At 42.8% G+C, this 12502-nt stretch overlaps 1 protein-coding gene across 16 annotated transcripts in view; it reads right to left on the bottom strand.

Moving 5' to 3' along the window:
• Positions 1-12502, bottom strand: part of PLXNB1 (plexin B1) — a 226144-nt gene that overhangs the window by 72391 nt on the left and 141251 nt on the right. For 15 of the 16 annotated variants that reach the window (XR_010589360.1, XM_065552777.1, XM_065552776.1 and 12 more), the window contains 5 exons: positions 3180-3280; positions 2006-2138; positions 1079-1235; positions 229-337; positions 27-135 (listed from right to left, as the gene is read on the bottom strand). Coding sequence is in view for 14 of the 16 variants with exons in the window: in XM_065552777.1 (XP_065408849.1) it covers positions 27-135; positions 229-337; positions 1079-1235; positions 2006-2138; positions 3180-3280 (609 nt within the window). In the remaining 2 variants the exon portion in view is untranslated. The remainder of the gene's footprint in view (positions 1-26; positions 136-228; positions 338-1078; positions 1236-2005; positions 2139-3179; positions 3281-12502) is intronic. The other variant, XM_065552779.1, reaches the window with a different exon arrangement.

The following is a 12502-nucleotide window of genomic DNA, read 5'->3' as shown; positions in this document are numbered from 1 at the left end:
AGATGGGATCTATGCATGAGACAAACCCTCTCATTGTAGATAATGGTCCCCTCTTCACAAGTTGCTTTGTGGGTGCAGAGGTGCTGGTGGATACACCAGTTACATCCCCAGTGACTGCTCACACATCCCTGACACCTGAAACAACAGTACAAGATTAGCCTCTGAGGAGGTCCAGTAGACAGATAGGAATGGCCAAAGCCTTTAGACAGGGAACCAACATGTACTCACGGTGCTGACTTCCACTGCAAGGCCACTGCGGCACAGTCATAGAAAGAGAAATCCACTGAAGCAATGAAGACATTATGGAAACGCACCACTAGCTTTATAGTTATGTGCTCTGAAAAGGGAAATAAATATTGCACCTCTAAAATACTGGAGCTGTGACAGGTCTCCATGCTGCAGTATTATTAGACAGACAGACATATGGTACGCTTTATAGAGGGACACACTGTCTCCATAGTTTAGTTGGGAAGCGAGCCTCCCAGCATAAGCCCGATTTTCATCCTCCCTTTTATATATATATGATTTCCATTGGTTTGGTTTGCCCATGCAACCTTAACTCTGCCCTCTTTCATAAATATCCCAACATGCCCCATTCACACATATACCATTCCTCCGCCAACCATGACTGAAATGTACATGTTCTTCACCTCCTTTACAACCCATTCACTCTCACCCACAGGACAAATGGACAGAAAGGAAAAAAATACGGTCGCCCACACCACCTTCCGTCTACCCTCTTTGAGCAATGCTTCAATGAGCACATACTCACAGTGGCCCTTGACACTTTACGATTCAGGGGTTCCAGACCTGGTGAACACTGACACTTAGCGAGCTCCCCAGAAACAATACCATATGTGTACAATTTAAGAACCATGTGACAGATTTTAAAACTCCCTTATATTTACTCACAGGATACCAACTCAACCTACACTTTCACTTAACCATCATTAAAGCATTAGAATTCTCTCATATTCTACCTCGCCACAGACATTCTGACAAACTTCGCTGTTCCTTCTCCTGATGATTTTGTTTACCAGTCACTTTATACTTCATTTATGGAAAATGTTGAACTGACCTGTTCCTGTTTTCAAAGCTGGTGCTTGGCTGGGATCTGGGGAGGGACACACGATGCCTGACTCTGTCAGAACTGCTGGACTCTCGTAGTCTTCAAAGTAACATGAATAGGCTTCTTCCTCATGCAAGGATGGTAAATCCAAGATAGTGAGGAAAATCTGCCAATCAAATATTAATATAAATCCATAATTTGTCCCTGCATAATCCACATTTTTCTAGTTAATATAATTCTGTTTTCCTAATCTCTAATTTTTAGAGACACAGAAACAAGTAATTGATCCATCCATCCACTGTCTTTCTAAGATGGCTCCCACTATTGTATCTAATCTCATTCTCCTTGCTGCCATTTTCAATGCCTTTTCCCATTCCTTAATGTCCTTCCTGTAAGCAAGCACCCAGTTCTCTAGATGGAAAGTGGGTTCCCACCGGCTTTTGGCACATTGACAGAATTCTCATCCATGAGACACCTCAGTTTCCCATTGGCTCTTCTAGCAGAGGTCTGACACTTGGATGATAATTTTAACTTTCTTTCATTATCCTTTTAATAATCATCAGCACCATGAAGCTTTAGAAATCTATAAGCATGCTTACACATGCCAAGCCAAGGACAGACTTTGCAGTAGCAGCACAAGGCAAGTAAGAACCCCCAAAATGTATCACTCTCATAATAATATATGCATAGACATCTGACTTGACAAAGTCGTGATGGAACCCATTCCTCCTGGGGCCACCATGACACATACGTGCCCTGAGTAAGGCACACTCTGGATGAACTTCAAAGCTCAGTGATTCAGCTTCCACCGAAGTCAATAGGAGATTTTCTCATTTACACCAGAATGGAAGGTGGCCGACCGTCTGCAAACATGAAAGGAGAAAGCCACCATTTGATCACAGGGGTATGTTTTCCAAGTACAATGTCACTGCTCACATTTCTCTTTTCTTCTCTGCTGATATTAGCTGGGCTTAGTGACTGAATGGATAAACATTGCTGTGTAGAATTAAAACTCCAGAGCCACTGCTCACTCACTATGGATCTGGAACACTCAGAGCGACGACTGCACCTAAAGAAAAAGATTTAGGAAACCATGAGCATGCTCTCCAAAACTGAGGAGGGGATGCATTCTTTGGCTACAATATTGCTGTGAGCAGGACTCTCCCCAGCAAGAGTGGTAGGGAAACCAAACACACCAGCTACAGTAGTGACAACAAGCTAAGGCATGTAGCCTCAATAGCCCCAGCAGTGCTATGGGAATCCAAATTTGGGCATGAATGGAAATCTTGGCCACACTGGGTACATTAGATATAGCACAACTTCATTTTGTAAATTATATTTACAGTTTACAGCTGAGTAAACCTCGCCACAAGATTAAAGGTGGAGGTGAAAAACCTGAGAGGAATAAGGGACATAACAGAGGGTTATGAACTGAACACTGTGGCACTGCATAGACAGAAACAGAGAAAAGGATAGCCAAGTGGAAGTAGAACCATGTTTGATGAGAGCTGGAGTTCACAGCATTGCTGGCTCCACTACCAAGGACTGGAACAGAGTGTTGAAGGCTGAATGAGGAGAGAGGATGAGCCAGTAGCAGCAGAAAGGAGAAGGCTGTTAGCTGCATGGAACAGACTAGTTTCCTTGCTGTGGTCAGTGAAATACAGACTGAGATCCACTGGGAAGAATACAGTGCATGGTGACTGAAGAGAAGCGCAGAACTGAGTGAAATGCAGTGGCTCCAATTTGCAGGAACTGGAAGGTGCCAGAGAAAAAGCAGCTGTTGACTAATGGTGGCATTTCAGGGAGGTAGTGTGGGGAGACAGAATCAGATGATAGAAGGATGAGGGATTAAAGAATGAATGAACTCAGAGGAGATGTATGTACCACATGCAGCAGCTAAAAGTATTCCAAGTAGGGCTATACAAGTCTAAATGCATGTTGCACAAGATCATGTAAATGTACGAATAGAAGAGTTAACATCATCGCATACTGTACCTTATTGGCGTTTTCCAGTAAAACTGATAGAACTAAACAAAAGAAAATTAACTAGCTAATCCCAAATAATCATTTCTCTGAAGAGCCTTGTTGAGGAAGTGATCAGAGATCTTACCGTCCCTGGAGAACACACCAGCCACAGTATGGATCTTTCAGTGTCAAACACGATTCACAATCCAAGTACTGTGAACATTCTACTATGGGAACCTTTACCACCTGCCAGAGAAAGACAAATTAATCTAGTGAAATTCCAGCTGAAAACCCAGCAGCTCCACCCACAAGTCCTACAACTTCTGCTCATTCAACATCCTGTTAGCTACCAGAATCATCTGAAACTAAAGAAATAGGAGCCAAATGTTCAAAAGTGGCTGTTTCCCATATTAGTAGAAGAGAAATTTGTCCCATTAGATGGTGTTGGCTGCTACAAAAATGCCAAGGCAGAGCTAAGACACAGGTGCTGCTATTATATAAACTACTAGTAGTACAATCTTTTTCAAAGGCGGAAAACTCTGGTATTGTGAAAAGGTCAGATTTTAATGTCACAGAAAGACTGATGCACAATAGATTCCATCCTTCTTTTCTCACAGAAGTTGTTGCAGTACAGAGTTATGCAATGGATCCTTGATGACACCCTGCAGTATGTGCTTCAGTTCAGTTCCCAATAAATATTATAGTGGACTGCCTGGTCTAGTATAGTTAAGGTATAGGCCAGCTGTTTGTTTAAACCTCAATTCTTCTAAGTGCTCTAAAATCTACATAGTTACTCAGATTGCCTTGAAATTTGATATGGCTCATCGGGCACTGGTCAGGGTGTTCCAAATTTGTAGTCATTTTGACCAAGGGGTTCCCAAAATACAATCCTCCAAAAAAGTATTTTCTTAATGTTGACATATTTTTGCCCAGACCTAGGGTTCAAACCATGGCTCTGATCCTGATACAAGGCTCTCACTCACTTGAGGGTTTCCCCCAAAGAGTGCATGGCACCCACTAGCCTTCTAGGGGAGCAAAATTCAGAATGCTATTAGCTGAAGAGCTTGGCTCCTAATTTACGCTCATGCCTAATGCTCACAAGCAAATCAGATTACACTGAACATGCAAAGATAGAGAAGCCAAGAGAGTTTGTAGTTTAGGAAGTTTAATGGTACCTAGATAGCTCATGGGGATAAGCAGATGACTTAGATACTAAACTGTGCCCAGCTAATGACACTTCAAATCCCCGGTAGAGCAAACATCTGGAAAAGGTCTGAGCTGGAAGGGCTACATGTTGCACGAAATGGTAGGGGAGAGGTTGGAGAAGAAAAGAAACACCCCCGTCTTCTCTCATGCATGTAAATTTACTAAGCCCATGTAATAAAGCTCTCAAGATTTTGGGACATATAGACGGTGTCTGAAATTTCTCTCACTCGCTCTGTTAACAACTACACACTTAAAAGCATGATCATTATCCCCATTCCACTATCACAAAATGTACAGGAGAGAGAGAGGAGCACTTAGGAATCACAGAGTAATGGTGTTGAGAGACTCCTGCACTGCAACTATTGCTGGCTCTGGCAGTGGCCTGCTGAGTGACCTTGGGCAAGTCTCTTCACCTCCCTGACATTTTCCTTAATCAACCAGTGTTGTAGCCAACATGGAGGAATTCTACATTAGATCTTGACAGATAAAGAAGGTCTGATCACAGAACTAAAATTAATGGTAATTTAGGTACACGTGATCATGATTTGATCATATTTCTAATGTGGACCATTATAATAAAGTCCAGACCAGTGATATAAATATATACTTGGTGGTTTAAAAATACCAATTTCACAAAGCTGAAAACATTTATCAGCCAAATCTGCTGGGAGGAAGAATTCAATCAGAAAAATATAAGTGATCATCCAAAATTGTTTAAGATCACTTTCACAGATGTCCAAAAAGCCACAATCCCACAATTGAGGAAGAAGGGTTAAAAATCTGACCTGGTTTAGGGGGGAAGTGAAGGCAGCTATAAAAAAACTGAAAAAGATCTATATTTAATTAAAGAGAGGGGAAGTTGATAGTAATGAATATAAATCAGAAGCTAGGAATTGTAGAAAATTGATAAGAGAAGCAAAGAGATACAAGGAGACATCTATGGCTAACAGAATTAAGGACAATAAGGAGGCGCTTTTTAAGTACGTTAGGAACAAAAAGTATCCTAACAACGGTATTGGTCCACTAATAGATGGAAATGGTAGAATTATCATAAACAACACAGAAAAGACAGATGTCTTCAATAAATATTTCTGTTTTATATTTGGGAAGAAAATAGATGATGTAGTCATATCATATGATAACACACTTTCTATTCCACTAGTATCTCAGGAGAATATTAAACAGCAACTACTAAAGTTAGATATTATAAAATCAGTTGGTCCAGATAATCTGCATCCAAGAGTTTCAAAAGAGATGGCTCAGGATCTTGCTGGGCCGTTAATGTTGATTTCAATAAGTCTTGGAATACTGGGGAAGTTCCAGAAGATTAGAAGAAAGCTACTTTAAAGAGGATAAATGGGATGACCCAGGTAATTGTAGGCCTGTCAGTCAGACATCAATTTCGGCAAGATAGCAGAGCGGCTGATATGGGACTCGATTAATAAAGAATTAAAGGAGGTTAATATATTTAATGCCAATCAATATGAGTTTATGGAAAACAGATCCTGTTAAACTAATTTGATATTTTTTTTGATGAGATTACAAGTTTGATTGATAAAAGTAATAGTGCAGATGTAATATCCGGAGACCTCTGTAAGTCATTTGACTTAGTAGGCATGACATTTTAAAACCTGAATGATACAAAATTAATATGGCACACATTAGATGGATTAAAAACTGGCTATCTGACAGGTCTCAAAATTAATTGTAATGGGGAATCATTATTGAATGAGTGTGTTTCTAGTGGAGTCCCATAGAGATCAGTTCTTGGACCTATGCTATTTAAAGTTTGCAGATGACACAGAAATTGGGGGAGTGGTAAATAATGAAGAGGACAGGTCACTGATTCAGAGTGCTCTGGACCGCTTGGTAAACTGGGCACAAGTAAACAATGTGCATTTTAATATGGCTAAATGTAAATGTATATATCTAGGAACAAAGAATGTAGGCCATACTTACTGAATGGGGGACTCTATACTGGGAAGCAGTGACTCTGAAAACGATTTGAGGATTGGTGGATAATCAGTTGAATATGAGCTCCCAGTGTGACACTGTGGCCAAAAGAGCTAATGCAATTCTGGGATACACAAATGGGGGAATCTCAAGTATAAGGTGTAAAGAGGTTATTTGACCTCTGTGTTTGGCACTTGTGTGACCGCTGCTGGAATACTGTGTTCAGTTCTGCTGCCACAATTCAGGAAGGATGTTGATAAACTGGAGAAGGTTCAGAGAAGAGCCATGAGAATGATTAAAGGATTAGAAAACATGACTCAAGGAGCTCTAATTATTTAGCTTACCAAAGAGAAGGTTAAAGGGGAACTTGATCACAGTCTATAAGGACTTACATGGGGAACAAATATTTAACAATCTGCTCTTCAATCTAGCACAGAAAGGTGTAACGCAATCCAATACCTGGAAGTTGAAGACAGACAAATTCAGACTGGAAATAAAACATAAATTTGTAATAACGAGAGTAACTAACCACTGGACAAGTTACCAAGGATCACAGTAGATTCTCCATCACTGACAATTTTAAAATCAAGAGTGGATGTTTCTCTAAAACCTATGCTTTAGGAAATATTTTGGGGGAATCTATGGCTTGTGTTATACAGAAGTCAAACTAGATGACCACAATGGTCTCTTCTGGTCTTGGAATCTACGAATTTGTAAATAATCTATGGACCTGAGCCTCAGATTTCCCATATGTAAAATGGGGATAATGATGTAAAGTTCTTTGAGATGTATTAATGAAAAGCGCTATATAAAAGCTAGGTCTTTTTGTTACTGTCTAGACACAGTAGTTTATCTACTGCAAACCTAGATGAGAACTGTGATGAACTGGGGTTATGTCTGTATAAATTATGAATTCTGATTGATATTGTGAAGTTGTACTGTGAAAACCTGCTTTATCATGAATGCTTATACGTATGTTGATCCACCATAGCTGACAGGACCTGTAGCGGTTACACACCAGACAGATACTACAAAAGGTGCTTAAGACCTAATGACCCTAGTCTGGTGAAAACATCTGGGAACAGTGAGTGAGCTGCATTAAACCAGTTTAGCTGACTCCTCTGAAGGGAGGGAGGGAAGGTAGGAGCAGTGGCAATTTACCAGGAGTAGAATAAAAAGACCAGGTGACCAGGAGAGGTTTAAATAAAAGAAATACACAAGAACAGAGGGAGTCAGACAAGAAGCAGCAGCTTGGGGCAAGAGAGAGCATGGTCACAGAAGCTGAATAAGGGGCTCCAAGGGAGAGGTCATTCAGCATTTAGCAGCCTCTGAGACAGGGAGTCTCTGCCCTGTTTCCTGAGGCCAGATAACCACAAGAATTCTGGACAACCCAAGGGATTCATACCCCAGCCAAAAGAATGCCCTGCAATGCTGAGGAAACTGAGGCAGGGACATGTGTTTAGTCCTGTGCTTTACATTATTATGTATAAAAGAGCATAAAGGCATTAGACTATACAAAGTGCATGTGTGTTGTCTGCTTCAGAACTACTGCATGGCCCTGAGAATTAAACTGTACATCAGAAACTTCACTTCTTTGGGGCAAAGTTTTGGGAGAGGGGGATGTTTATGTAACTGAGGTCAGTGCTGATCCTGGGTCCTAGGACAGGTGGGTTTGAAGCCCTGTGCTGCACATTCATCCTGCAGGGTTTAATGCAAGCCAGATGGGCCAATTAACAAATTAGGTAGCTAATTAAGGAGGCTCAGAAGGGGCTGCTGGGATAAAGCAGACACTCCCAGGAGAAAGGGAGGAATGAGTGGAGACTGCAGCCTGCAGTCAATCCCTGGGAAGAGGGAGGAGGCTTTGGGAACTGGTAGGCCTAGGAAGAAAAGGGAAACCAGTAGTCGGAAGCAGCCCAGGGATAGAGCAGTGAGGCTAGAGAGAGAGGGCCCAGACTGCTGGGCTGAACCCAGAGAAGAGGGTGGGCCCGGGTTCCCCTACCAGCCACTGGGTGAGTGGCACCAAGACAGTGAGCGGGAAGACTGCCCCAGACTATTGAGGAGCTAACCCCCCCAGAAGGGGAGAACACAGATAGTGACATGGCCAGAGGGTCAAGCCATGGAGAGGATATTGCGGTTCCTGAGGCTGCGAGAGGGGCTACAAGCAGATAGCAGAGACGAAATGACAGTGTGCAAATTGCAGCTGGGAAATGGGGGCAGCATCGGCCTCAAGCTAATCCCCAGAGTACCAGGAGAAGGCACCAGCCCAGCAGCGAGTGATGCGCCCTGTGACAAGCCCCATTTCCAAGACGTGGTAACAGTCCAAGAGTCAGTGCCCAGGAAATGTGCCAAAGAAGCCAAGGGAGGAAGCAGTGCTGCAGCCTGCTGAGGTTTTAGAAGTGTAACACATGCCAGGGGATCCAGAGCTCAGAAGCTTGGATTCTCCTCACAGCAGTCCTAGTGGATGGCCAGGAAGGAGTACTCGCTAGGATCTGTGACAACTACAACTGCCTAAATGGCTACTAACTCCTACAAACATTCCTCTTTCTGTTTAAAAAAAGAAATAGGAAATTCACTGATGGAAGGCCTCATTAATGCAGAGTTAAGGTTGTCTGGCGGTATCTCATGCCCTCAAAAATATCAAGTTCAGCAAAAGTCATACCTTTGAAGGAGAGGAAATACAGAGTTAAGGTACACGCCAACAAAACGTTAAATCTGCCCTCTTTGAGTAAAGACCCAATACTTCCATAGCTCACATACCTGCACTCTGCTTTTCCAGAAAGTGCATATCACTCAGGGAATTGGGCATGTGACAACTGTAGCAGAGTAATATGCCTTCTCTTTTCTAAGGCAAAATTTGTTTTTAGGTGAGCTGTTCTGAACAGGAGCTACCTACACTATTCTACACTCAAGCATTGGGCAACCACACACTGGTTAAATTTTACAACTCCCTCACCCCCTTTTACACCCCCTTCATTCTTACTCATAGGATTCCCCCTAACATTACACTTTCATTTACCTATCATTAAACACACTGACTGGGTTTCATATCCCATCTCACTGCTGACAATCCCCATGGCAAGCAGAGCCCTGTACCCCACTCCTGACGCAACCTACACAACCTACAGTGTTGAACTGATGCATTCCTTTGATCACATATGGTGGAGCAAAGACTTACATGTCCTCATATCACCATCATAGCTCTGTGATGCTCCTCAAAGAAATCTCCAGACCTCTTCAGATCACAATCACATGTCTATCAAGCTTCTCCAGCTAATGCCTCCACTATTCAGTATAGCTATTAACACAGCGAATGCAGAATGCAGTTAATTCCCTGGGGCTATTCCCAGCCGGGGGGGGGGGGGGGGGGTGGGGAGGGCTGGGGTGGCAAGGCAGAATTAAGGTTGTGTTGGTGTGTACTTTAACACTCAAGGAAGACAAGACCGCTAAGGAGATGGTCCATCAATGGCTGTTAGTGAGGATGGGCAGGGATGCAAAACCATACTCTGAAGTGTCCCTAGCCTCTGTTTACCAGAAGCTGGGAATGGGCGACAGGGGATGGATCACTTGACGGATCACAGGATCACTTGAAGAGGAGACACTAAATGAATTTTTTGCATCAATCTTTACTGCAGATGACGAGAGGGAGATTTCCACATCTGAGCTATTCTTTTTAAGTGACAAATCTGAGGAACTTTCTCAGATTGAGGTGTCAATAGAGGAGGTTTTAGAATAAATTGATAAATTAAATAGCAATAAATCACCAGGACCAGAAGGTATTCACCCAAGTGTTCTGAAGGAATTTAAATGTGAAACTGCAGAATTACTAAATGTAATATGTAATTTATCACTTAAATTAGCCTCTGTATCAGATGACTGGAAGATAGCTAATATAAAGCCAATTTTTAAAAAAGGCTCCAGAGGCCCTCTTGGCAATTATAGGCCAGTAAGCCTAACTTCAGTACCAGGGAAACTGGTTGAAACTATAGTAAAGAACAGAATTATCAGACACACAAATGAACATGAAAAGTTGGGGAAGAACCAACATAGCTTCTGTAAAGGGAAATCATGCCTCACCAATCTATTAGAATTCTTTGAGGGGGGGTCAACACGTATTGGACAAGAGTGATCCAGTGAATATAATGTACTTGGACTTTCAGAAAGCCTTTGACAAGGTTTCTCACCAAAGGGTCTTAAGCAAAGTAATCAGTCATGGGATAAGAGGGAAGTCCTCTAACAGATGAGTAACTGGTTGAAAGATAGGAAACAAAGGGTAGGAATCAATGGTCAGTTTTCACAGTGGAGAGAGGTCAATAGTGGGTTCCCCCAAGGAGTCTTACTAGGACCAGTGCTGTTCAACATATTTATAAATTATCTGGAAAAGGGGTAAACTGTGAGATGGCAGTTTGCAGATGATACAAAATCACTTAAGATAGTTAAGTTCAAAGCAGACTGTGAAGAGTTACAGAGGGATCTTACAAAACTGGGTGTGTGGGTAATAAAATGGCAAATGAAATTCAACGTTGAGAAATGCAAAGTCATGCACATTGGAAAACATAATCCCAACTCTACATACAAAATAATGGAGTCTAAATTAGCTGTTACCACTCAAGAAAGAGATCTTGGAGTTACAGTGGATAGTTTCTGAAAACATCTGTTCAATGTGCAGTAGTCAAAAAAGCTAACAGAATGTTAGTAACCATTAGGAAAGGGATAGATAAGAAGACAGAAAAGATCATAATGCGACTTTATCTATCCATGGTACACCCTCACCCTGAATACTACATGGAGTTCTGGTTGCCACATCTCAGCTTGGAAAAGAGATGACTGAGGAGGAATTTACGACAGTTACTAACCTTTCTATAACTGTTGCTCTTCAAGATGTGTTGCACATGTGCATTCCACGTTAGGTGTGTGCACACCCTGCGCATAATTGCCAGAAATTTTTCCCTCAGTGGTACACATCAGGTCAGCTCTAGCACCCTCTGGTGCCATGCGCTCATGGAGCAGTATAAGGGGACTGGCCAACCCCACACCTTCTCAGTTCCTTCTTGCCAACTAACTTTGTCAGAGGGGTAGGACAGTGGGTCATGGAATGGACATGTCAACACATCTTAAAGAACAATAGTTACAGAAAAGTTAATAACTATCTTTTCTCCTTCGAGTGCTTGCATAGGTCCATTCCATGTTAAGTGACTCATAAGCAGTACCCTAGGAGGTGGACTTACAGTTCATGGACATGAAGACTGCAACATTGCCATACCAAACCTGGCATCATCAATAGCTTGCTTGGTCATGGCATAATGGGAAGAAAAAGTATGCACCAACAACAAGGTCGCCACTCTGCAAATGAACTGGACTGGGATCTGAGCCAGGAACACCACTGAGGAAGCTTGTGCTCTCATAGAATGGGCAGTCAGGACTGCAGGTGTTGGGATGCCCACCTCCTCACAGCATGTGTGAATGCAGGAAGTGATCCAGGATGAAATTCTCTAAGCCGAAATGGGTAGGCCTGTCATCCTATCTGCTATTGCCACAAAGAGCTGTGTGGATTTACGGAATTGCTTGGTCCTTTCTATATAGAAAGCTAGGCCATGCCTAACATCCAGCATGTGCAGATGCTGCTCCTCCCTATTCTTGTGAGGTTTCGGGAAGAAAACTATCAGGAAAATGGTCTGATTACTATGAAACTGTGAAACCACCTTCGGGAGGAATGCGGGTTGGGAGCGAAGTTGTACCTTTGTCCTTAAAGAGAGAAATGTGCACGAGAGAAATGGGGGGAAAGACATGGAACAGGTGCTTTGCCCAAGAGAGTAGGAAGGCATCATTGAGTGAGCCTGGTCTGTGGCCACACAGAGGGCAAAACTGTTGACATTTCCTGTTCTGCCTGGTCGCAAACAGGTCTATCAGGGTATTTCCCCACCACTGAAAAATGATCCTTGCTATGTCGGGGCAAAGGAACCACTCTTGGTGAGAGAAGAAAGACCTGCTGAGCTGAACTGCCAGTTCGTTCTGGACTCCTGGAAGATGAGAAGCTTCAAGGTGGAACGAGTGCTTCACGTAGAACTCCCACAAGCGAATGGCCTCTTTACAGAGGGGGAAAGAGCGGGCCCCTCCCTGCCTGCTGATGTAAAACATGGTGGCTGTGTGGTCTGTAAGGACTTGTAAAAGCTTGCTTGCAATGTAGGGTAAAAACACCTAGCATGCTAGGCAGACCGCTCTGAGCTCTCTGACATTTATATGTAAGAAGAGCTCTTCCTGGGACCACAGACTTGGTGTCCTGAGGTGCCCCAGGTGAGCCCCCAACTCAGC

Source organism: Chrysemys picta, chromosome 7, assembly GCF_011386835.1.
Source record: "Chrysemys picta bellii isolate R12L10 chromosome 7, ASM1138683v2, whole genome shotgun sequence".
Classification (NCBI taxonomy): Eukaryota; Metazoa; Chordata; order Testudines; family Emydidae; genus Chrysemys; species Chrysemys picta.
This window is presented reverse-complemented; position numbering and strand designations above follow the sequence as displayed.